Raw genomic sequence first — 23172 nt, 5'->3', positions numbered from 1 at the left:
AAAAGGTTTTCAACCCTGTTTCAAGTGAATAAAAAACTACAGAAAGAGTGTCACTGTTTCTTTCAGCAGACAGAAATACATATCACAAAACTTCATAGATCATATATACAAACAGCTACTTAAAAATGAAACTGCGTATACAATATGTAGTACAAATTATCTTTCTTTGTAAGTCAAAAAAGTTATATAATTAAAACACACACATGAACATTTTGTTCAAACAATTAGTTAAGTATGCTTTCATTTTGTCTATTTGCATACTTTCAAGCACATATATTAATAACTTTTTTCAGTCACCCAAAGTAATTGTGCAAATGACTAAGGAGGTAATTTACTATGCTGTGTTAGTGCTTAACCACATGGTAAACATTGTTTACCATGTGGTAAATAGCCTAAGGCAAATGTAGCACATAATATTTAAAATACTATTTCTTCACACCCTTAGGTTTTGCACAATGTGGCTATGGTAATGAGCAGATTTGCATGAAAACACAAACCACGCAGTCTGATGCAAATAAAATAACATGACTTGCATCAATTTCTCAAGCTATGTTATTTTAGGAAAAGTTAGCTACATCTAATGTGCATTCTGAAAGTCCCAGGGCTCTCCTTAAAGGGACCAAGCAGATGAAGAATTCCCCCCAAGTAGTCAAATAAACCCTAGGGGTTTCATGGGACTCACTCTCCAACTCATGCACTTTCCCACTGAACTTTGAGGCAGCCAATTTGTAAAAATAATACAAACAAAATGTAACATTCTGTGTCAGACCCAACCCCTTCCTTCCTACCACACCTGCTTTTGTTCAAAATTTTCTTTATTAGAAAAATCAATGCAGCTAGAGTAGTGTTTCTCAACCCAGTCCTCTAGGCACATCTAGCCAGTCAGGTTTTCAGGACATCCACATGAAAGAAACCTGTGACTCTCGTTTCAGGGAACAGGAGCATAACATAGGAGGGAGGAGCATTCAGAGCATGGATAAAGTAAGGAGAGAGAAGGCGGGTTGCGAATGTGGGATTAGGGAAAGTAGGGTGAGGGTTCAATCAGGAGTGGGGGAGGGAGGGGTGGAAGGGATAAGGTTAGCCAAGTTATTAGGCATGAGGGAGGGAGAGCAGGGAGGGAAAAAGGAGAGGGGCAGGATCAGGGCAGAGCCAAGATATAAGTGATGGCTGGTCACTGGGCACCCACTTTACTCTCCAGCTCTGAGGTACTCGATCAAGTTACCTTAGCGGGTTCCTCCTTGTGAGTCATGTGTGCAGGCAGCAGGCATATCGAGTTGTTGGCGGCAGAGATCGGTAGGTTTTATGCATCCATGATGGCTTGCTTTGGTGGTGGGGGGGGGGGGGGGGGGGGGAGGTTGGTCTAGGCCAGCAGAAGGTTGTGGCTCTGCCCAACATGTGGGAGGTGGAGAGGGAATGAGTTGGAAATGGTGGCACAGGTCTACAGACTAGAAAGGAGACACAGCAAGGAGGCTGTGAGTCCTTTGTCGGTGCTCCGATGCCATTGGCACATGGCATTGGAGCACTCGGAACTTAAAATGTGTCCTAACCACTAACCTTGGTATTTATCAGATGTAGTGCATAGGTGTATGTCCCTCTAGATTCCTAATTAATATGAATGATACTCCCACAAGCATTCACTAGTTAATCAAACAATAACATCAAAACTAATTTTCACAGCTTCACATTGAGCTTCCACTCTGCCCACCCCCAGAGCTGAAAGATGCATGTTGGCAGTGCACTATCATTCCTGCCAGCCTTCTTTTTGCTTGTGGCCCAGCGATAGAGACTCCCCACCAGAGCCAAATACATGTGGCATTGGCATGTCATCCTCCTTACCCCCTGCAAGTATTATTTGACACATCCCCCCCCCCCCCTTGCCTTTCATGGCCCGGATGGTGGACTTCTGGTGGCAGCAATGTGGCAGCAATTTCCTGATCCTTAAAACATGTTGGCATTGGCTCTCCCCCACCTGAGCTGTGCGACAGGATTAGGCCTTCCTCGGCCCTGGATCCCAGAAAACCATGTGTCAGTGGCACTTTCCCCTTCCCCCACCTGAACTCACAATATGGTATACGACACTCCTATCATTCCTGTGAGGCGACTCAGCCATGAGCGTGGACCAGTAAGGAGAGCAGGGCTGGGCATCATAAAGCAACATTTAGATGACACATTATATATATATAAAAAAAAAAATTGCGGCAGTGAACAAAGGCCGCACGTGGGAGTTAGAGGTGCAGGTTGAGCTCAAACCAGCAGCAAAGTGTGGGAGGAAGAGTTACTCCTGCAGAGTGACCCACAGTTCCTAAAGGGATAAGACAGGGGAAGGCCAGCAATGAGGTCAACTACTCTGAAAGCAACAGGGGGCTAATCTTGAGCAGAAAACCGGCAGAAGCAGAATCGGGGGCAGCAGAGTCTAGGAGTCCTTTGGGTCAGCATATTAACTAGGGATGTGAATCATATTTCTGAAGATTGAAAATATCTCACGATATTTTCAAAGTCGTCAGAAATTGGGGGCTCCCTGAAACCGATAGGAAAACCCCACAAAATTGTTTGTGGGGTTCTCTTATTGTTTTGGGGGAGGGTGGGAAAAACGGCACACAAAAACAATCCCTAAACCCACCCCGACCCTTTAAATTACCTGGTGGTCCAGTGGTGGTCCCGGCGCCATCTTTAAAAATAGTGCGGGCCATCCAGTGCTCCTTCCATGTGACAGGGACCGACCAATGGCACGGATACCCTGTCACATGGTAAGGGCAAAGGGCCATCGGCACCATTTTTATTAGTGGCAGCCGACGGCCCGAGAGCGGGAGATCGCTCCCGGGACCACCACTGGACCACCAAGTAAGTTAAAACGTTTTGGGGGGAAGCTAAGGGAGCTGTTTTGAAGTGTCGGGTGGGTTTTTTGTTTATTGGCTTGGGCGCAGCCAATAAAAAAAAAACCCGATTGGGCTGCACGAAAAAAAATTCACATCTCTAATATTAACTCCAATTTGTTATTGGTGGGTACAAAATGATAGTGCCAGTGGGTCCACAAAAAAAACCCAACATTCTATAGTCTTCTCAGGAATGGCTGAAAAGCACGGCGGTAGCAAGGGTGCCTTGTGGACAGCATTTAAGGGGTTTCCAGAGTGTGCAGTGAAGACATGTGGAATAATGCATGATGATAAGCAGGCCATGTTTTTCTGCTTGTTTTGGGCTACATAGAGACCAGTTTAGTGGGCACTTTGATGGCCTTTCAAGGGTACTGCAATTTGTGATGTGACATAAATAACCTCCTACCCTCCTTTTCTTCAGCATTTCTCTTTACAGTGGGACAGTCATGGCCCCAAAGAAGCAGCAGTATAATTCACGGAGCAAGAAGTCCTCCAGCAAGACCAGCCCAGAGGCTCTCACAGGCACCTCAAGGGCACAATGTGGTATGGCAGAAAAGGCAGCTCCAGCAAAGAGGCCCACAGCACCTTGGACAACCCCACCCAGCAGTGATCAAACCAAGCTGGAAGATCTTATATTTTATTTATTTATTTATTATTTTTATATACCGACATTCATCTCAATTGAAATATCACACCGGTTTACATTCAGGTACTGTAGGTATTTCTCTATCCCCAGAGGGCTTACAATCTAAGTTTTTGTACCTGAGGCAATGTAGGGTAAAGTGACTTGCCCAAGGTCACAAGGAGCGACAGCGGGACTTGAACCTTGGTCTCCTGGTTCATAGTCCACTGTTCTAACCACTAGGCACCAGCAGGCTCAGACCCATGACTCAGAATAGCTCCAGCAGCAAATGGTCATCAGCACGGCCCAGGGCAGCAGTCAGAACAGTGGCTAAACAGCTCCCAGTGAAGCAGACTCACCCCTAGTGACAATGTGCTTTCCCTGATGGCAACTCCAGGAAAGACCACTGATGCTAACTCATTCCAGACTTGCAGCCTTTCAGACTCCAGTTTTACTCCAGACAGCAGTGATGAGGAGCTAGCCTTGGCATTGGTTATGCAGAACACCTTAAAGGCCTTAAAAAAAAAAAAAAAAAAAAACGTACAGAAGGTAAGGAAGTCTCCACAGGTGTAGCTTGCAGAAATGATCCTCAGTCTGAACAAGGGTTAGCAAGCACAGACCTTGGCACTGCATTGTCAGCTCAACCTACTGGACAAGGAGACGACCCAGGGAGAATGTTCTGTGTGGGGTCAGCCCTAGCATATGGCATTCCTCTTAAGATTAGAATTTGGAGGCTGGGGTACATTGATGTCTTCTAGGGATGTGAATCGTTTTTTGACGATTTAAAATATCGTCCGATATATTTTAAATCGTCAAAAATCGTTAGAGCCGCGATACAATAACAATTCCCCCGATTTATCGTCAAAAAATCGTAAATTGGGGGAAGGGGGAGGGGAAGGGGGAGGGCGGGAAAACCGGCACACTAAAACAACCCTAAAACCCACCCGACCCTTTAAAATAAATCCCCCACCCTCCCGAACCCCCCCAAAATGCCTTAAATTACCTGGGGTCCAGAGGAAGGGTCCCGGTGTGATCTTTTACTCTCGGACCTCCGGTGCTTGTAGAAATGGCGCCGGTGCTACCTTTGGTTTTTCCGTACGGAAAATGGCGCCGGCCATTTTGCGCAAAATGGCGCCGGACATAGACAACACGATTCGACTGCAGGAGGTCGTTCCGGACCCCCGCTGGACTTTTGGCAAGTCTTGTGGGGGTCAAGAGGCCCCCCCAAGCTGGCCAAAAGTCCCTGGGGGTCCAGCGGGGGTCCGGGAGCGATCTCCTGCCGTGAATCGTTTTTCCATACGGAAAAACGATTCGCATGCAGGAAGTCGTTCCCGGACCCCCGCTGGACTTTTGGCAAGTCTTGTGGGGGTCAGGAGGCCCCCCCAAGCTGGCCAAAATGTCCCTGGGGGTCCAGCGGGGGTCCGGGAGCGATCTCCTACGCTCCTGACCTCGGGGGACAAAAAACAAAATGGCACCGGCGCTACCTTTGACCTGTCATATGACAAGGCAAAGGTAGCGCCGGCGCCATTTCTACAAGCACCGGAGGTCCGAGAGTAAAAGATCACACCGGGACCCTTCCTCTGGACCCCAGGTAATTTAAGGCATTTTGGGGGGGTTCGGGAGGGTGGGGGATTTATTTTAAAGGGTCGGGGTGGGTTTTAGGGTTGTTTTAGTGTGCCGGTTTTCCCGCCCTCCCCCCCCCACTGGACCCCAGGTAATTTAAGGCATTTTGGGGGGGTTCGGGAGGGTTGGGGATTTATTTTAAAGGGTCGGGGTGGGTTTTAGGGATGTTTTAGTGTGCCGGTTTTCGATTTACACGATTTTCACGACTTTCACGATATTTAAAAAACCCAAACGGCGACGATCCGATTCCCTCCCCCTCCCAGCCAAAATCGATCGTTAAGACGATCGATCACACGATTCACATCTCTAATGTCTTCTCCTTGCTTGTCTTGTATCAAAATGGTGATAACTTGGAATCCAAAGACAAAGACCCTGGAAGTGAAATAAAGGACAAAAAACCCCACAAAATTATTAAAATTATCCAGAACTGGGTCTCCGCATTCCATATTTATATAAGCGTGGTAGTGGAGAGAGAGCCTGATCATGTGATTTATCTAATTAAATATCCAGACACCTAGATCAAGACGCATAAGCACGGGGACTGGGCTTGGCTGAACTATGATGTCAAGTTCAGGTAAATAATGACTTAAGACAGTTCCATCACCTGGGGTCACCGGATGCTGGATCTGGGGCTGGATGAGATGGTAGTGAATAGGCCAATTGGCATCGACAAGCCCCGGTACTCTGACAGTCTGGCTAGAGATAAAAACACCGCTCTGAGTTCAAGGATGTGGGACATGTGCAGGCAGTTTAAATCTGGCACAGCACATGGAAAAACTGCAAATTTCAAAATGCTTGTGCCAACTGTGATGCAAGTCATCCAGCTGCTCATTACAGAGCTTCCAGGGAGAATTGGCATCAGGGACCCCCATCCAGCAAAGGGTGCTGAGGGGCCTAGCCCCAACGCCAGTCAGCACTGAAGCCATGGAACATGGCTTTGTTGCTATCCAGTCGAAGCCCAAGCTGCAGAAATCACACTTGGTTTTACAGAAGGTTACATCATCCCTTGCTTCAAGTTGCCCCATATGCACCCTTTCCCAATACACAGTGCTAGGCCCCTTGCAGTACATGAGCTCAGAGAGAAGCAAAAATTAGCACAGGACCTCGCGTTGGGCAGATTGGGCAGTCCTTTTCATTTTTCCCAACCTAGTAATATTATCCCCAAGAAAGAACATGAAGAGTTTAGGCTCATTCACAATCTCTCTTACCCCGAGGGTGGGTCAGTCAATTCTATAATTGACCCACACCTATGTTCTGTCTCTTGTGCCTCTTTAGACCAGACCATCCAGGCCATTTGAGCACTTGGCAGCCAAAACCATCTGGCAAAGGCAGACCTCAGTTCAGCCTTTTGCCTGCTTCCAATCCACCCTGATTCCTTTCAACTATTGTTATTCAAAAGTGCATCCCGATGGGTTACTGGATCTCCTATGCATATTTTGAGAACTTCACCTCATTTGTGCATTTGATGGTCAAGCAGAAATTGGGATCCAAGTAACTAGTGCATTACCTGGATGATTTTCTCTTCATAGAGAAAGACGCCCAGGACTGTCGTGCCCTTCACTCTTGTTTCCAGATGGTAGTTCATGAATTCTATATTCCCTTGACCCAAGAAAAAACTCCACCACCACTGTTTTGCTGGATTCTCAGGTGTAGATATCCAGGCTGCCAAAAGATAAACTGGAAAAATTATAAATTGTGCTGCAGGACATGCTAAAGGATAGCCACTTTAAAGCATTTGCAATCATTGTTGGGTCTTTTGAGTTTCCCATGACATGTTATTCTGATGAGCAGGGCTTTCTTGCGCAGTTTAGCACTATCCACCATGAGAATCACTAGAAAGCATCATCACATCTGAGTGAGCAGTGTCATAAAGCAGGATTTGAAAATATGGGAATACTTCCTGCATGAATTTAATGGGATGACCTTTTGGCAGGAGGCACCTAGGGACAATAATGATTTCAGCTCTTTACCGACACATGGGAGGACTACGGTTTCAGTATCTAAATCAATGGAGCATGGTGCACCAGATCATGCCCCCACGAATGGCACAAGAATGGAGTTACCAGGGACATAACCTTCCTCAAGCTTTTCCCAGTCCTGGTGGCACTGCTGATTTGGGGTCACTTGGCTAATACTTGCATTGTCTTTCAATCGGACAACATGTCCATGGTCCATGCAATAAACAGATTGTTGGCTAGGACCTGGGGTAGCAATGCTCTGCTAAGGGAATTAGTACTCCGCCATTTGCTGTATAATATCACCTTCCACGCTGTGCACATTCCTGGCTTCAAAAACAGCATAGCTGATTCTTTTTCTTGTTTTCCGTGGGCTACTTTCAGACATCTGGCTTCGAAAGCAGAACCAATCAGCACCCCAGTCACTCCTGGCATTTTGGCCGCCTGGCATTTTGAAGATAATACTTGGTTCACTGGCAGACAATAAAAGGAGAAATTATTTTATGGCACTGTTGGATTTTCAGGCATTTCTAGCTGGGGCTAGCAAAGATTTGCTATGGTCAATTACCATAGACATGCTGCTGCGCTACATATTACAATGCAAAGCGGGGTGCCTGGCAAGGTCCACTGTATCAACTTGCTTGGCAAGCATAACATTCTTCTCTAGAGCATTAGATTTGCAAATCGCATGACCAACATAACAATGAAAAGGTTCATGATGGGGTGGGCAAGGGCCAGGAGCAAGGTCAAGGAATCTTGAAACCCTATAATGTTCTTGTAGGTGCTAAACCACATATGCTTCAAAGGTTTTGAGACCTGCCTGCTCTGCAGTAGAGATGAGTTTCGTTTTTTACTACCGGGTCGTCTTTTGAGTCGGACGCTTCGGGGTAAAGTTTGTTTTCCCTCGGTTAGTTTTTTTGACAAACGAACAAAAAACTAAGAGGGAAAACCGAAACCGGCCCAAAAAACGACGCTGGAAAATGAAGCTAAAAAAAACCCCACCCCAAGCATTAAAACTTACTATAAAACATTACCTACAACCCCCCCCCCACCAACCCGATCCCTCCCCAAGACTTACCAACATCCCTGGTAGTCCAGCGGGGTCCAGCAAGCAATTTGTCCCTCCGTGCCTGGCGTGCCTGCCTCGCTCAAAACGATGCCGATAGCCTCTGACCTACTATGTCACATGGGCTACAGGTGCCATTGGTCAGCCCCTGTCACATGGCCATCGGCACCATCTTGTGCTCTTACCATGTGACAGGGGCTCACCAATGGCACCGGTAGCCCCTGTGACATAGTATGGGCAAAGGCTATCGGCGCCATTTTGATTACTGGCAGCCGACGGCCCGAGGGCAGGAGATCGCTCCAGGACCCCCGCTGGACCCCCAGGGACTTTTGGCAAGTCTAGGGGGGTCAGGAGGACCCCCAAGCTGGCCAAAGATCCATGGGGGTCCAGCGGGGGTCCCGGAGCGATCTCCTGCCCTCAGGCCGTCGGCTGCCAGTAATCAAAATGGCGCCGATAGCCTTTGCCCATACAATGTCACAGGGGCTATCGGCGCCATTGGTCGGTTGCTCCTACCATGTGACAGAGGCTGGCCAATGGCACCGGTAGCCCCTGTGACATAGTAGGTCAGAGGCTATCGGCACCATTTTGAGTGAGGCAGGCATGCCGGGCACGGAGGGACAAATCGCTCGCGGGACCCTGCTGGACCACCAGGGATGTTAGTAAGTCTTGGGGAGGGATTGGGATGGTGGGCCGGGGGGGGGGGGTTGTATTATAGTTAATTGTAAATCCTGGGGTGGTTTTTAATTTAAAAAAATAAAATGTGCCCCTCCCCCCGTACAAACCCGAAAAACTGATTTTCCCCGAAGTTTGGGGAAAATCTGTTTCGGGGTTTGGGGCCCCCGACCCACACGAATTAGGCAATTTCATTGAAATTGCCTGATTTGTGATAAACGATTGCACATCTCTACTCTGCAGTGCATTTGCTTTAACTTTCTTTGCCGCCTTGTGAGTAAGTGAGCTAGTAGCCTACTCATCCTGAGGACAATCCCTCTCCAGCCTGGCCATTGAGGATGTCACCTTCTTCCCTAACAAATTATTACTTCCCATATGCAAATCCAATACAAACCAGGACGCTAAATACTCAGAGATAGTTCTGCATGGTCTGGAGGGCTATGCTCTTGCCCAGTTGATAACTTGCAAAGCTATCTGGCCTTGCAGCCGGCATCATAGGGATCCCTGCTCTTACACAAGAATGGCCACCCCTATCCCGTTACCAGTTGTCCCCGGGCGAAGCAGGCATTAGTGGACAGGGATTCACAACCCATTCCTTTCGGATAGGGGCAGCAACCCCAGCAGCAGCATTGGGAATGTCCCCAGAGGTGATAATAGCCATAGGCAGCAGGTGCTTCTGAAGATATCAGTTATACATGTTCCAGATTTTGATGATTAGCATACTAATAATCACTGCTTTATATAATTCAGGTCTGAGTCCATGAGTGCAGCATGTGTGAATCATAGGGCATTCCTTCATGTGCTGGGCCCACTTAAGAGCTAAAACCAGGCCCCTTGGTGAGCATTTGGACATGGCTTCATACCACATTTTGCTAACTTGGAAAGGCACGTCAGGAATGAGATGGGAATAATTGATGCCGCTGATTCTATACATGAGAAGAACACAACTGCCGCCATTTGCAATAATCATTCTTTTGGGCAGCAATGACCTTGCTGCTACGCATAGTGTGAAATTCATTCAAAAGATTCAGAGAGATTGTATCTCTTTATCAGAATTACTGCCAGGCACATGCATCATTTGGTCCTGTATCACACCCAGGCACATTTGGAGTGATGAAAAGTCCTACCAGGCAATTGAAAGAACCAGAAAGAAAATAAATAAGTGGATGCGAAGGTTCATCCCCATTATCAATGGGATTCTATCCTGCATGAGATGATTGATGAAAACTGCCCAGGGCTATTTCACCCAGACAGTGAACTTCTCAGACATAGGCCTCAATACATTTCTTAGTGACCTACAGGATGCTATTAGAGATGTGAATCGTGTCCTCGATCGTCTTAACGATCGATTTCGGCTGGGAGGGGGAGGGAATCGTATTGTTGCTGTTTGGGTGTGTAAAGTATCGTGAAAATCGTTAAAATCATGAGCCGGCACACTAAAACCCCCTAAACCCACCCCCGACCCTTTAAATTAAATCCCCCACCCTCCCCTTAATGCCTTAAATTACCTGGGGGTCCGTATCCTTAAATTACCTCCGTAGCGGAGGTCCGTAGCTAAATCGGGGGAAGGGGGAGAGCAGGAAAAGCGGCACACTAAATCGTGTAGTCTTCAGCCGCGAATTGTTTTCCGTACGGAAAATGGCGCCGGCAGGAGATCGACTGCAGGGGGTCGTTCAGCGACCCCCGCTGAACGACCTCCTGCAGTATGGCCGGCGCCAATTTCCGTACGGAAAACGTTTCGCGGCAGGAAATCGCTCCCGGACCCCCAGCTGGACCCCCAGGAACTTTTGGCCAGCCTGGGGGGTCCTCCTGACCCCCACAAGACTTGCCAAAAGTCCAGCGGGGGTCCGGAACGACCTCCTGCGTCGAATCATTTTGGTCTATGGCCACCGCCATTTTGCGGCGGCCATTTTGCAAAATGGCACCGGCTGAAGACTACACGATTTAGTGTGCCGCTTTTCCTGCTCTCCCCCTTCCCCCGATTTAGCTACGGACCGCCGCTACGGAGGTAATTTAAGGCTACGGACCCCCAGGTAATTTAAGGCATTTGGGGGGGGGTTCGGGAGGGTGGGGGATTTAATTTAAAGGGTCGGGGTGGGTTTTAGGGGGTTTTAGTGTGCCGTGTTTTAGTGTGCTGTGTTTTAGTGTGCCGCTGGACCCCCAGGTAATTTAAGGCATTTGGGGGGGTTCGGGAGGGTGGGGGATTTAATTTAAAGGGTCGGGGGTGGGTTTTAGGGTGTTTTAGTGTGCCGGTTTTCCTGCCCTCCCCCTTCCCCCGATTTATGATTTTTTGACGATAAATCGTGGGAATTGGTATTGTATCATGGCCCTAACGATTTTTGACGATTTAAAATATATCGGACGATATTTTAAATCGTCAAAAAACGATTCACATCCCTAGATGCTATGGAGTTTCTCCCTGAAGGTCATGGTCACAGAAATTAAGGTATGGGGAGCCCCAGCAAATAAGAGTTTACTCCCAGAGTTAGTGGCGAGGTGACCAGTAAATTTGTGCCAGAAAGGGACCATTGGTATGGCAGCAGTCCCTGCAGGGACAGAGCAAATGCTTACTGCAAAGTATTGCAGGCCCACCAATAGTAGGAAGGGGTGGGAATTTAGTGCAGCAGGTTACTTTTGCTTTGACAGCGAAAAGGGGGAAGGCAGCATACAAGTAGCTCTCAACCCAGGACCCCGGTCTTCAATGGATTTGGGTCTGGGAATGTCAGAAAACCCCTCAACGTATATGGTGGATTTAGGGTCAATGACATAGTTGATAGTTATCTAGCACTAGTCACTTAGAATTGTAGTGGTAATGTCAGGATATATAAATTAGGCTTGATAGGCCGGCAGTTATTGAGTTGTATTACTGTACATTACCAAATGTTACTGCAATTGTTGTACATTGTAAGTTGTTTTCTGCAGCCATGCTTGACCACAATAAAGGTTTTACTGCCAAAAATAGAATCTGTACCTTATTTGTACTGGATGGTACGAGCACCAGGCAGGGAAACCCATCAAGTGCTCAGAGAGCAGATTATAGACAGATTGCTGGACCAGAGAACCGTCCTTGCACATATTACAAGCATGAGAGACATTAGCATACAATGGAAGCAGTGCATGCAAATCTATCTCATACATATTCATTGTGGATATCCTGAAAACTTGATTGGTGAGGTGAGTCCCAAGGACTCATTTCGGAAGCACTGAGCTAGGGGATGAAAGTTTGTGGCAACTTTACCTCAATTACTGCAGTTATGACATTTCTCAGTAGCACCTGCAGGTATGGCTGCTGTTGCTGCTGAGAGAAAATGGCTACAGTACTGAGGGGCAGACCCAGTTAGTAGCATGGTAGAGAGAGTGGAGAAGATGAAAGAATAGAATGAGATAGAGAAGAAAACTAAGGAGGAAGAGAAGGCAGAGGAAAGGGAGGAGCTAGTTCCATGCTTGCTAGCACTGTATGCTGATGGACAATCTAGATCTTTATTAAATCAAAATTTAACAAAACAATACTCAAAACCTTACCACATCACCCCAAGGAATAGTCATCTAAAAAATACCCACTCTATCTCACACCTTAATCATACCCATTCACACCACTCACATTCTTCATACCACCCACCATTAAAATGCTTTCATGGTACACACAAATGTAAACCTCTTTACACTACAATCTAAATATTTTAAATACAATTTGTTTATAAGCAGAGAAAATTCTATTGCACAAATTTTTCTTCGCTCAAAGAACGAAAATTCTTCAATCCTTCTTCATCTTCTCAACATGTTTCGCCTTCCCACAGGCTTCTTCAGGAGAACTTCTAAGGAATCTCCTACTGCTCATACATTATCAACACATTTCCAACGGGTTTCATCTGAACGTCCCAAAAATTTCTTTCGGACGTACAACCAGGTATATCCTCGACTCTCACTTTTCGGCGTCTCTTGAACAAAATTTCTTAGAACGCCTCCTCGTATACCTTGTTATACTCTCCCTTTGTAAATTTGCCTTTTCACTTATCCACAAGGAACGCCACCTCCGTGGCTTTCAAAGACGCCGCCATCGGGTGAGTCAACGGAAGTCCTTGGGGTGATGTGGTATGGTTTTGAGTATTGTTTTGTTAAATTTTGATTTAATAAAGATTGAGATCATATATATGTCACTATATGTTATTTGATGTTAATAATTTCATGATATGTGATTAGATTGCCAGAATATTTGTATCTTTTAGATGGACAATCTAGGGCATGGGACTATTTTAGGTTGCCATAGGATGACAGCATGCAGACATGTTGTTCCTGAAAGCCTATATCAGGAGCCTAGGAGGATAGATGTCAGGTAGCAGCCATGTTAGTTTGGATAACTGATGGCTTGTGGTAATACATGGGAAGGAAGGACTGCTGGGTGGGAACTAAATAATTGACCTTGCATGCTCAAGTACTCAAGAGGACGGAGTACAAAAGTTAAGGAATAATAACCAGCATATTGTCAAGGTCTATGACTGGAAACTGGGATATATCTTTGGCAGTGTGGACTGAAATAACTAAGCAGATTGTGTCAATTGTTCTTTTTCTGCCTTCATGTTCTAGGTTTCCATGAAATCTCTCCAGGCTACTACCAAATCCATCAGTTACTGGCAGACGTTCTGTAATGGAAGCTGGTAGAGGCAGAACTTATGACCCTGCTGCCCCTCAACTTCTCATATGATATTCTTCTCCCCCCACTGTACCAAATATCAGAGTCAATGGTGGTAGTAAGAGGTATGCATCTGCATCCAACCTGAACAGTCATGAAGAGTAACTGTTCTGGGGGAGTACTGTTTTACAAATTGTATGGTGATGTGGTCAGCCTGGACAAGCAATGTGTTAAGACTGCTGGACATACATTGAATTTTTTTCACCTACCATTCCACTGAATATAACTGTATGTGTGAGAGCACTTCCACATTGCACCAGGCCTATTATTGTTGGGAGGAATCAGAGAACGCTGACTGTCAAAGTGACAGCATGTAACTGACTTTGAATGACAGAAGCAGGCATTGGTACAGCCAGTGATGACATATTCATAACATCTGTCAATAGACACTACCTCAGCGCTATACAGATTTGCATTGTGAGTTGTATTCCACTGACTACTAGTCTATTAGAGTACCATTGGCAACCAATTTTGAGATCTGTGCTCACAGTTGGAAAATGTTTTATCTCTTCTCTCACCCAGCACAAAGTAACACAAGCAAGTTTAAGTCACATACATTAATACTTTCTCAGGTGTGGAAAGACTTTGATTTTGCATAGATTCAGACTTCACAAAGTAATGAGCAATGAAGGAATACCAATTTTGTCCATTGTTCAATTTATAAATCAAGTAATGAAATCCCATCAGATTTTATTGAGTCTGTGGGAAACTCATTTCCCAAATTTACTCGAAGATGAAATATGCTGAAATTTGCCTGACTTGACTTCAAATTTAAATTTTTTGTGCATTTCTAATAATGGAGATCTCCAAACGTGCATTTTTCAGAATGTCTGCAACAACAGCTATAAGAAAAATATTTGTATGCATTTGATCTTAGAAGTCAAGTTAATTTTTGTTAGTATGAAAACCAACCAGTTTGAGAGTTATGAGATTTGAATTTGAGAACTATTGTCTTAGAAGATATTATGCAATAAACAGTATTTTTTAAAGTTTGATTTCTTAATAAAATATTTCATAATTTATTTAATGAAAAAGATTTCTATCCTGTTTCTATAAACTTCAAGGTGGGATACAATATGTACATTCATAAAAACATTAAAACAGAGTACAGAAAAACACAGCTCAGGCTTCACCATAGATGTTAACATATTAGAATATTAATAGTTTGTCAGGGGGGTTTCACAAGTCACAAGCTTCTAGATCATTAGGTGTATCAAGGCTCAATATTTAAAAGCTTCTTGAAACAGATAGGTTTTTAATAACTTTTTAAATCTTCCCTTGTCTGGCAAGACTTACCTGGACATTCCTATGTCGAAGAGGTCCAATTTGCATACATTCTTCTGGTTATCCTTCTGGCTCCTGCAGACCCTCGAATTAAAGTAAAATACTTCAATTAGAATGAGATGTAATTATATTTTTCCAAATCTTACGGAGTCCTTATTGCTAATTTACAAGTACTACAATCAATCTTAGAGTAAGAAACAGGTTTAAATATTTACTTTCTCATTCTTATTTTGATGAAACTCTTGTGAATGTGTGGGACCTTTACCAAGGCGTTTCCTAAAGGAAAATAAAAAAGAAAGAACGGAGCTGGCAGTTTAAAAAATATATGCATTTGTACTGTTAAAAATGTTAATTTTGAAGCACTTTTCTTCAGAACTACTTACGCCTCTTTTATAGAATCATGGATTATTTAGAAGATTTCTACCTTATTGAAAGTGCCGCTATTCTCCAATCCATTCCTTTTGGTTTTTCCATGGTCATTTAATGCTGTGCATATACAGCAACATTACAACAGTATTAGTCCTCACCAGTCATCATGCATACTGCCCATAGTTCTATTACAACCAAATGGGGCAGATTTTATAACCTGCGCACGTAGCCTACATTTGTGCGCGCTACCCGGCGAGCACAAATGTACGCACAATTTTATAACATGCACGCGCAGCCGCACGCATGTTATAAAATCTGGGGTTGGCGCACAAAAGGGGGTGCACACTTGTGCACCTTGCATGCGCCGAGCCCTAGGGGAGCCCCAATGGCTTTCCCTGTTCCCTCCGAGGCGCTCCGAAATCAGAGCGGCCTCGGAGGGAACTTTCCTTCTGCTCCCCCCCACCTTCCTCTCCCTTCCCCTATCTAACCCACCCACCAGCCCTACCTAATTCCCCCCCACTTTTATTTCAGGAGTTACACCTGCCTCTGGCAGATGTAACTTGCGTGTGTGGGCCAGCTGCCGGCGCGCCATCCCCTGGCACGGCCGCTGTGCTGGAGGACTCAGGACCGCCTCTGGACCGCCCTCGGACCAGCGCCCTGGCCCCAGCCCCACTACTTCTCGCCCCATTTCCAAAGCCCCAGGACATACGCACGTCCCGGTGCTTGCGCGCATAGCCGAGCCTATACAAAATAGGCTCGGCGCACGCAGGAACAGGTTTTCGGGGTTACGCGCGTAAGTTAAGCGCGTAACCCTTTGAAAATCTGCCCCATTATGATTAGTTTACTTCATTTGCTTTAGGCAGTTTTCAGAAGGCCACTTAGGCATAGAGTACATTTGTACTGCAGACCTAGTAGACATTTTTCAAAGAAAACTACATAAACTATTGTTCCATGTAAAGCCCCTTTCTCTTTTTTGGGCATTTCATCGTTTTATGTAAACTGGAGTGATTTGTAGTTCTTACAAGAACTTTGGTATATAAAAATTAAAAATAAATAAATAAAAATAAAATAAATAAACTGTTTTGCTTTTGAAAATGTGCTTGCATGGTTACCTGGTCACACAAATACCTACAGACTTTGCCTTTCCTTTTTCTGCAGACAGCGAAACTTGAAAATTCTATTCTGCACCTGTGCTTTCCTCTCTAATGACCTAAACACGCCCTCATGAATGCTCTTTTTTGATGCAACTAAAAGCATACACATTGGGGCAGATTTTCAAAGGGTTACGCGCGTAACCCCGAAAACCTGCTCCTGCGTGCGCCGAGCCTATTTTGCATAGGTTCGGCGACGCGCGCAAGCCCCGGGACGCACGTATGTCCCGGGGTTTTGAAAAAGGGGCGGTCCGGGGGCGGTCCGGGGGCGGTCCAGGGGCGGTCTCAAGTCCTCCGGCACAGTGGCTGTGCCGGGGGATGGCGCGCCGGCAGCTGGCCGGCGCGCGCAAGTTATAAAATTGGACGTACACTTGTGCTCGCCGGGTAGCGCGCACAAATGTAGGCCGCACGCGCAGGTTATAAAATCTGCCCCATTGTGAACACTCATAATTTTTAAATGTTCTGAAGAAGGCAGTTTTTAAACAGGCTAATTTACACTACCACTTACCTGAGAAATGGCTTTGGAAACTGTCCTCTAACCAATTCTCTCTCATGAATCTAATGATTTACACCAGGTCAGGAAAAGGATTCCCTTTTTCTACCTCCTTTCTGAGACTCCATAGAATTAGATACATCTTTGTGGTGTTTGATGCCTGAATAAATGCTTACAAAACTAACTATGCCTTTTCTTCTCACGTGTTGGGTAGACATCAAGAGGAAGCAACTGGTTTTTGTTTTTGTTTTTACAGCAGCTTAGAACTGATATTGCTTTCTGATTTTAATTCCATCTTTTTTACACTGTTCCGCAAAAAAAAAAAAAATGTTATCTCCTTGTGAACCTGTTACCAATTTTTGGCCCAACTGTATTTGAAGGATATTTGAAGGATGAAGTGGTGAAGCAACCTTTCATGGTCTGTTCTACTTGTTCAGCTCATTCTTTGATCTTCTTCATGTATTCTACCTTGGTTGTTAATATTTATGTACCCCAATGCACTGTTTACTTTTGTTGTTGTATAGAATTGTATAGGTTCATAGCCATTAATGCATTTTTATTTTGTTAACAAACCCTAATTTTTTTCATTTTGACCCTTCAGAGATAACATTACCTACTGAGCTGAAATTGATACAATTCAATCTAAATAAAAACATTTTTACCTATATAACTGAAAGAAGTATGGGAATCTTTAAAAAAAAATAATTTAACTCGTTAAGCATATAGCATGCTGATAGATGATAAAGTCAAGTATAAGTAAAGAGAACATCTGATGAAACATGATTCAGTTGCATTTACTCTACTAGAGGCTGAACTAAGAGGGCATGTATCTGAGTTGAATTTTAGGGCAAAGATACATTCCTTTATGTTGAATGAGTCCAGTCAGGCCTTCTTTTAAAGTAAATACTCTAACACTATATGATCTGCATCCCCTATTCCACTCTCTGGACACATAAGGACAGGGGTGCTGAGGGGCCATCATGTACCCCATGGTGCTCCTGGGTTCTCCCAACAAGGAAGAAGATTTGACTCAAGGTCCCACTAACCTAGTAGCAATATGAAATAGTAAGTGACAGTAAAGAGCAAAATGGCCCACCAGTTTACCTACTAGAAATGAGTCCACTTTGAGTAGATGTGCATAAAAATCCCGCATTGAAACCTGACTCCCATTCCCCCCCCCCCATGTGTGTCTTTTAGGCTATCCTATGTCTTTGAAGAATTATAACATAGTCCTATCACTGCTGTTTTGGGCTGTATTATTTATGTATTGTATATTGACTTTTTTGATTGTAAGTCACTTTGGGCAGACTTGCTAAATAGAAAGATATTAAATGTAAATTTAAATAGGAATAACTGCAGTTTGATAAAATTGCCTTTCCCCAATTGATCAGTCTTGGACTTTGGGAGAAACAAAGTCACTGACCTTGCCGAAATCTGGACACATTGTACCGTAATTCCTTTTTTGTTTTATACACCTTTGGGACTGGGCTACTAACTCGCTAATGTGCATGATGCCAAAGAACGCCCACAAAAAAGCCAATCGAAATAACGCCACTTCAAACCCTGACCAACATACCTGTTCTAACAGCACCAAAAATCTGATCAAGTGATCAAGCCTTCATATCTAATGGGTAACCATTGATCCCTGTGTCTTCCAACTCTTTTTTGCCAACCCCCTGGCACCCGCCTTAACCTGAAACTTTGCATGGGGGTTTCCCCATCCCTTCAACTTTTGGAAAAATGAGAAACCAGCCAATTGCGCTCTGACTGTGGCCACCAAATAACCTGCTTGTTTTGCCCAGAGCACAAAACCAACCAAGAAACCCTCTGACTCCTTTCCCTCTTCCCACCCCCAATGCTGCAAGTAATGTGACAGAGCTGCGCTGCCTTTTACATATGTCGTCCACGTGTTAGGGGCCACTGAGCCCTGAATTAATGCCTATTCCTCTTCATCATTTGTCTCCTGTAAATATCCACCTTCTTTCCTATGCCTGGAGCCCATGAAACCTTACGTGAAAAAAGAGATAGTCACCTCCGGCTTCCTTGCTCAGCTATACCGTCTCCCTCTCGCCCCCCCTTCGGCATCCCGCACCCCTTATCATATTATTATTTCTCTTTTTTGGTGAGGCAGCATTGCGACTTATCCCCCAATTCTGAACCGTACCCTGCCATCGCCGCTTTTTCTTCCCCCACCATATTCCTGCTACCCTGATCACCTAATTGCCCAACATCCCCACTCTCCTATCTGGCCTCTGCTAACCCACCCCTACCATCTGCCACCCCTTGCCCTGTACCCCTCCCTTGTCCCCTGTGCCATACCCTTGCCACCTTCCCAGTCCCCATTTGCTATCTTTCTATGGTTTTTGCCCCTTCAGGGGTACTTTGGCAATGGCCTGGGTGCATTTTGTACTGGGGTGAGCACCATTGCATGCCAAGCAAGCATGTCTGAACTTACACTCAGGGAATATGCAGGTAGCCCTATTGAATCTCCAACAAACATCACTGCCTGCCATCACCGCTTTTGGCTCCCTACTCCCCTGACTACTGCCTCCCGTCCCCTTGTCCGCCCCCGGGTTGCTGCTTGAACTTCCAAATCCTCCTACCAACCCTCCCACCACCCCCACTCTCGCCTTTCCTAGCCTCGCGCTCTTGTTGGTCATCTATATAAGCCAAAGATTAATGTCCTGCGTACTCCATGACATGAATTTATTACCCGCCATCTTTCTCCCAGAACATTTCATCATAGTTGAGCCAGGCCCAACCTTCGTAATCCTTAAAAGCCCCCAGGATACTATCACAATATGCTAGTAGTGCCCCATGTTGTTCCAGCTTGTAATGCCCCACCACGCTGGCTAAGCGGAGGAAATCCCGAATCCAATTAAGTATGTTCTTAGGCACTTTTGTCCCCATCTCTCTCTCGTTCTTCCTCTTGCTACCCTTTCTCCTTCTTCTCTTGCCTCCCCTCCTTCCATCCAATAACTGAAAAATGTTGACATATCTTCTCCTGATTCTACTGTGCACTTTGCCTGGCACACCTTCTCACAATTCTGTTAACGATGCCAACACTGGGTATCCCATATCCTGACTCGGCCCTAATCCACTGGAGTCCGTAGAAGACTCCGTCGAGGAACTGCTATCGGTGGAACTGGATGAAGTGCCCCTCCTTCGTTTTGCCCTGCTTTTCTTCCCTTTGCTGGTAGAATCCTCCCTCTCTTTACCTTCTTCAACGCCTGGTGGCCTGGTCCTTGCTGCTTCCCAGCTACCTCCATCATGAAAACCCGCCTGTTGCCGATCGCGTCCTGTGTATTCCTTCTGCCTCTCCCACCAATCTTCGCTACTCGAAGTGCCTGGGTATGCTTGTTCTTCTGTACCTGCAATTACAAAAAGACTGGCCGCAATACCTGCCCCCAAAACCCTTTTGATGTTCCCCTTCGCATTGCCCTGTACCCTGCCTCCTTTCCTTCCCGTACTTGCCTGCAAAATCCCATTCCATTCTTCCTCTAGGCACTTCCGGCCACTGTCGAGCTGACATTGAACTCCCACCCCGACCCATGGACCATGCTGGCTAACCCCCAAAACCTCCTGCTCCTGCCGAATGCAGTGAGAAGAACCCATGAGCATCCCGACTTTGCCTCCATGTTTCCCCACTTCCTACCTTCTCCCTCAGCCTCCTGCCACAATCACCGCACTCATGCACGGTCTCCTCTCCTTCGCGAACTCTGCCGCCGCTCATCCTGCCTGCTCCATGAGTGCCTCTGGTCCTTCCCCGTCTTGTATCCTTAAGCTCTGGGCTCGCATCAGCTCCTTCGGCCTCTCTCTCTGCTCGCTGCTGGCGCTGAGTCCTCGCCGAAGTGCTAGCCTTTTCCCTTGCTGCTCTGACTTCTTCCTTGCCTCGCAACCACCTGCGACCTCTTGTGGGGTTGCCACCGGATGGGTGCCCTCTCCTTGCACTGCTGGCATCAGTTCCCAAACCTATGCATCCCTTGATTCTCTCTGCCATGCTTGTCTTTCTCATATCTGTCTCTGGCCTATGCGGCATTTCAGTGTTGGACCCCGGGCATGCAGAGACAAGTCGAGTGGGAGGTCCGCTCTCTTCCTGCAGTCTGTTTGGATTCCCAACCGACCTCCGGTCCTACTACAGGGCCGCTTTCACCTGAACTGGCTGCATAAAGTCTTTCCATCGACGCTCGTGGTGTGGGGGGAGGGGCACTGCTGTGATCCAGCGCTGGTTTCACAAATCGCGCTGCAACGGCACCCCGGTGTCCACGTTTTTTAATCGCTCGCCCGTTCGGCCCCCGACCTACCGCCTCTGTCTCCACTGCGCCTCATGTCCGGGGCTATTAATAAACGCTATATTCTTCAGATTCTAACAGGTCCTGTGAGACAACAATTTGAGTGCTCCTCTCTGTATTTTTGCCTTCTGAATCTGCTGCCTGCCTGCCTTGGCGTCACCAGGCTGCTAGCCAATCGGTGCCTTTGATTCAAATCTGTCCAGCAACTGCTATGCTCCAATACACCCTCCCTTTCGCTTCCTTGCTCGTCCTTCCCGCCTTATCCTGTCTTGCCCTACCCTCCCCCTTCGAACTCCTTCTTGTCCCTCGCGCTCGCTTTATCCTATGTTATGGCCGCAGCACTGTATACCACGGCGCTACTTGTCTTTTATTTAGCATTTCTGCTTTTCCTTTCTCTCTCCACACATTCTTCTTCAACTCCTCTCAGTCTTACAATTCTACTTTTGGCTTTACTTGTTTTAACTGACATAAATGAAAAAAGTCTTGTTTCCTCAATTTACCTCTTTTATTATCATTTCTACCTTTCACTTTTGGCCAGCCTGACTTCTTTTCCTGCTTCATTCAGATGTCCCAGATATTCTTTCCTGTGCTCCTCTTTTTGTGATACTTTTTAAATGCTAACCTATTTTCTTATATTTTTTCAGTCACCTCATTAGAGGACCATAACCATTTTCTTTTTTTTTTTTTAAATTAACCTTTCTGATATAAAGATCAGCCATTCTTTCTATAACTCCTTTAGTTTAGCCTGCTGGTCTTCCTCTTCAACCGCCCACTCCCACCCTGACAGTCAAACCTGGTGCAGCCAGTTATACAAACCATATATTTGCATGACATGGCAACACATGGGAGTGAAGTAATAACTGCTGCTGAAGAAGCAGCACATGATAGTAGAGAAATAATCCCCTCCACTCCCTTTTAAGCAGGTGGAGAGAAGAACAGCAATGTAAAAATGTACCTCTGGTGAAGATGCAGTTCCAATGATCATCCCACAGCCAGCAGAAGAAGCAGTGTTTAATATAGCACCAGCCCCCTATACCACGAGGGACCAGGCTCATGGCACATGCCATACAACTGGCTCACACTAAAAGATTGGCTCCATGGCATATAGGAAGCCAATGCTTTGCTTATCACTGCACCTCCTGCCAGCTACATGAGGGTAGGGGGAGGAAGGCAGGCCAGAACTAGAACTTGAGAAGCCATAGAAGGCTCCCCAGCCCCCATCCCTCTCCCAAAATGCCATAGCAGGTGTTACGAGCGTGAGGAGCACGGTCACCTCTAAAGCAGGTGTTGTGAGCCCTTGAGCCACAGCTCGAGTCAGGGAGGAGCCCCAAGACACTGTGTGGGAGGTAAACTGATGCGAGTATGGGTAGCCAGGAGCAGGACAAGGTAAAAGACAAGAACTGAAGGTCCGACCCTCAACCAAACCTGCCCACCTCAGGATGACCAGCAACATAGTGTTGGTCAATGAACAGTCCTCCGACCGTTCCAAGCCCTTTCGGACCTGCCGCTGGGTAACGGCAATAGGCAGCAGGCTGGACAGAAAATGAGGGCAGATGAAGACCTTAAAACCTAGAAAGCTCCAAAACAAGGCACTGAAGACGAAGTCTCTGAAACAAGGCACTGTAGACATAGACTCTGAAGTAAGGTACTGTAGACGTAGACTCTGAAACAAGTACTGTAAACATAGACTCTGGAACAAGGTAAGGAACTTGGAAGGTTGAGACATTGGCACAGTCCCTCAGGGCGCCCTATACAACCAGTAGCACTGGTCTGGTCACGGACCTCCCTGTCCTACATCCGCGGGAGCGGGGCCAGCACAGGAAGGGTAAGAGGTACTGAAGAATCAGGAACAAGGTACTGCACACCGGCAGTCAGAAATAGGGTACTGCACACCAGCAGTCAGGAACAACAGGACTGGAACATCGGGATCAGGAACAAACATCAGGAAACAGGTAGAGAGACAGGACATGGAGCCATCAATAAAAGAAACCAGTGGCAACCTGGATCGGCACAGGAGAACCTGGACGAGCATGGCATCCAATCCGAAGGCCAACAGGAACTGAAGTGAAGATTCTTTTATAC

The 23172-nt window shown here is 46.2% G+C and overlaps 1 protein-coding gene across 2 annotated transcripts; it reads right to left on the bottom strand.

The window, feature by feature from the left end:
* Positions 1 to 3771: 3771 nt before the first annotated feature.
* On the bottom strand, positions 3772 to 21341 carry LOC115093210. 2 transcript variants are annotated; one of them, XM_029604899.1, is made up of 6 exons: positions 20017 to 21341; positions 15001 to 15061; positions 14798 to 14869; positions 7380 to 7546; positions 6626 to 6795; positions 3772 to 4010 (listed from the first exon to the last, which is right to left on the bottom strand). In XM_029604899.1, the coding sequence occupies exons 1-6, from the start codon at positions 20417 to 20419 to the stop codon at positions 3792 to 3794; spliced, it is 1092 nt and encodes a 363-aa protein (XP_029460759.1). In that variant the 5' UTR covers positions 20420 to 21341; the 3' UTR covers positions 3772 to 3791. The 2 variants fall into 2 exon arrangements, with proteins under 2 accessions (XP_029460759.1, XP_029460760.1); XM_029604900.1 differs by lacking the exon at positions 3772 to 4010 and adding an exon at positions 5387 to 5490.
* Positions 21342 to 23172: the final 1831 nt, after the last annotated feature.

This window comes from Rhinatrema bivittatum, chromosome 6 (genome assembly GCF_901001135.1).
Source record: "Rhinatrema bivittatum chromosome 6, aRhiBiv1.1, whole genome shotgun sequence".
NCBI lineage: Eukaryota > Metazoa > Chordata > Amphibia > Gymnophiona > Rhinatrematidae > Rhinatrema > Rhinatrema bivittatum.
The sequence above is the reverse complement of the archived record's forward strand: the minus strand, read 5'-3'. Positions and strand labels throughout refer to the sequence as shown.